Here is a 2,784-nt window from a genome sequence, read left to right as displayed (position 1 = left end):
GTATTTGAATGGAAACCAACAAAATGCCAGAATTGTAAGAATTTTGGCCATGAAGAGAAAGAGTGTAGGTTTAAGAGTTCAAAGAAAGTATAGATCCCTAAAGTTCAAGATGGAACTAAGGAACATGACTTACTTGAACCTGCAGTCATAACAGCTATAGATCCTACAACAGTCCTGGGAAGGGCACCTACACATGTAGAGGGAGATCCTAAAGGGTTTTAGAAGGCTTTAAAGCCTATGAGAGTCAGGGTAGCTAATACAACCATGACTAAGACACATAATACATTCCAGTATTTGGAGTAAGAAGAAGACAAGGCTGAAAAAGGGATTGCAAAGGAGAAAAGGCTGCCTCAGATAACAAGTAACTAGGAGGGGGAAAGCCTCCAGGTAAGAATGGATAAGATCTTATGTTGGAATGTGAGAGGCTTGAACAACATCAATAAGCAGAAAGATGTACAATAATCTATCCAGAAGCTTAATTTTGGTGTTGTTAGCCGCATGGAAACGAAAATAAAAAATCACAATATGGGTAAATTGTATTAGAGGGTGTTCAAGGGGTGGTGTTTTACAAGTAATTCTTGTCAACATGATGAAGGCGACTCATTTTAGCTTGGAAACCAGAGAATTCTCAGGTAACAATTATTACAGTAACTGCTTAACTGTTACATTGTTATTTGATGCTTGTAGTGGTAGATCTGGATTTTTTTGCTCTTTTATTTATGCTTTTAATGAAATAAGTAAAAGAGTGAAATTGTGGGAGGATTTGGAAAAAGTGAGCTTAAGATGCTTAGGTAATGTGTGGTGACTTTAATAGTGTGATGGACACTGATGAAAGAATAGGGTCAAATGTGAGAGAGGCGGAGATGAGAGATATGATAAATTGCCTGAATTGTTGTAGTATGCAAGACATTAAATGTTCTGGTAATTTTAATACCTCTAACAATAAACAACATGGCACTGCAAGAATTTTTTCAAAGCTTGATAGGGTTCTTTCCAATCAAGGCTGGGTGGATTTATTTTCTTCTGCTAAAGCTTGCTTTCAGAATGAAGGAGAATTTGACCATACACCTGTAGTTATATCTGTATACACAGATGATGGTAAGGGCAGAAGACCATTTAAGTACTTCATAATGTGGAGAATGTTACCACAATTTGAAGAATGTATAAAAAGAGCCAGGAGTATAGAAGTACAGGGGACAAAAATGTTTAAGCTAGTTAAAAGCTTAAAAATGTGAAAAGTACTTTAATGGAACTGAATAGAGAAGGTTTCATCGAAATATAAGCTGTAGAACTTCAAGCTTATCATAAATTGCAAACTACTCAAACAAAATTACACTTGCACCCAGGGGATCAAGTTGTGGCTGAGGTTGAACTGGAAGCAATGAAGGATTATCATTATAAGCATAAAGCTTACATGGAATTCCTGGCTCAAAAAGAAAAGCATGCTTGGATTAAGGACGATGATGAGAACACATCCTTATTCCATCAAAGCATCAAAGCTAGAAGATGGCAGAATCAAGTATATAGCATCTATGATGAAAATGGGATTTGGCATGAATCTACAAAAGCTGTTTCCAAGGCTTTCTTGTCTTATTATGAAAAAATTCTTGGTACAAATGTGGGGGTGAGGAAGAAGGTTAATAATTAGAGAAGGTCCTGAGATCAAATAAGAACATAGAAGGATACTAACAACACTATACACAGTTGAGGAGGTTAAGAAGGCCTTACTGTCTATTCCAGGAGAAAAAGCTCCTGGAACAGATAGTTTTGGGACGCAATTTTATAAAGTTGCCTGGTCAATTGTAAACACTGAAGTTATAGAAGCAGTTCTTGATACATTACAGGGAAGGAGAATCTTAAAGGAGTTGAACACAACTATAATCACTCTTACTCCTAAGACGAAATGTCTAAAGAATGTGAGTGAATTCAGACCAATATCATGTTGTAACACTTTGTATAAGTGTGTTAAAAAGGTTATTTGTTGTAGATTGACGAAGGTTCTTCCTAATTTGATAATGGAGAACCAAGGAGGCTTTGCACATGGTATATATTGCACGCAACATCATGGTGATCCAAGATCTAGTGAAGCACTATGGAAGAAAAACTCCTAAACCTAGCTGTTTATTGAAGATAGATATTCAGAAAGCTTATGACACATTCAATTGGGAATTCTTGAAGGAGATGATGCATGCCTTAGAGTTTCCTCAAGAATTTCTAGAGCTTATAATGGAATGTGTCACCACTTCTATGTTCTCTTCAATGTTGAATGGGAACATGACTGGTTTTTCAAATCTTCAAGAGGGTTGAGCAAGGTGATCCCATCTCGCCTTTGCTGTTTGTTTTGTGTATGGAATATCTGTCAAGGATATTGACTAAAATGGGAGAGCTAGAGCAATTCCAATTCCACCTTAGGTGCAAAGAAATGAAGCTCACACACCTATGGTTTGCAGATGATCGTATTATGTGTGGAGTTACACACCTAACTCTGGTGCTAGCTGGATTTGAGAGAAGATTTTTCATGTCAAAGATCAGATCAAACAATTTTACTTACAAGAAGAATTCAGCTCTATGGAAACATATTCAATAAAGGCAATCTATGAGAAGGTTGCAGAGGAACAACAACATGTGACATGGGACAAAATGGTGTCGAATAGGCTAAATGTGCCTAAACATTGATTTATACTATGGCTTGCTATACAATCAAAACTACAGACTACAGCTAGATTGTGTAAGTATGGTGTGAGTCAGAATGCCAATTGCTTGATACGTGGAAGCTCTGAAGAA

The 2,784-nt window shown here is 36.8% G+C and overlaps 1 protein-coding gene across 1 annotated transcript; it reads left to right on the top strand.

Moving 5' to 3' along the window:
- Window positions 1–794: 794 nt before the first annotated feature.
- Window positions 795–2,307, top strand: LOC125497858 (uncharacterized). Its single transcript, XM_048645559.1, has 4 exons — window positions 795–1,098; window positions 1,347–1,610; window positions 1,705–1,916; window positions 2,131–2,307. The coding sequence occupies exons 1-4, from the start codon at window positions 795–797 to the stop codon at window positions 2,305–2,307; spliced, it is 957 nt and encodes a 318-aa protein (XP_048501516.1).
- Window positions 2,308–2,784: the final 477 nt, after the last annotated feature.

This window comes from Beta vulgaris, chromosome 5, assembly GCF_026745355.1.
Source record: "Beta vulgaris subsp. vulgaris cultivar EL10 chromosome 5, EL10.2, whole genome shotgun sequence".
Taxonomy (NCBI): domain Eukaryota; kingdom Viridiplantae; phylum Streptophyta; class Magnoliopsida; order Caryophyllales; family Amaranthaceae; genus Beta; species Beta vulgaris.
The sequence above is the reverse complement of the archived record's forward strand: the minus strand, read 5'-3'. Positions and strand labels throughout refer to the sequence as shown.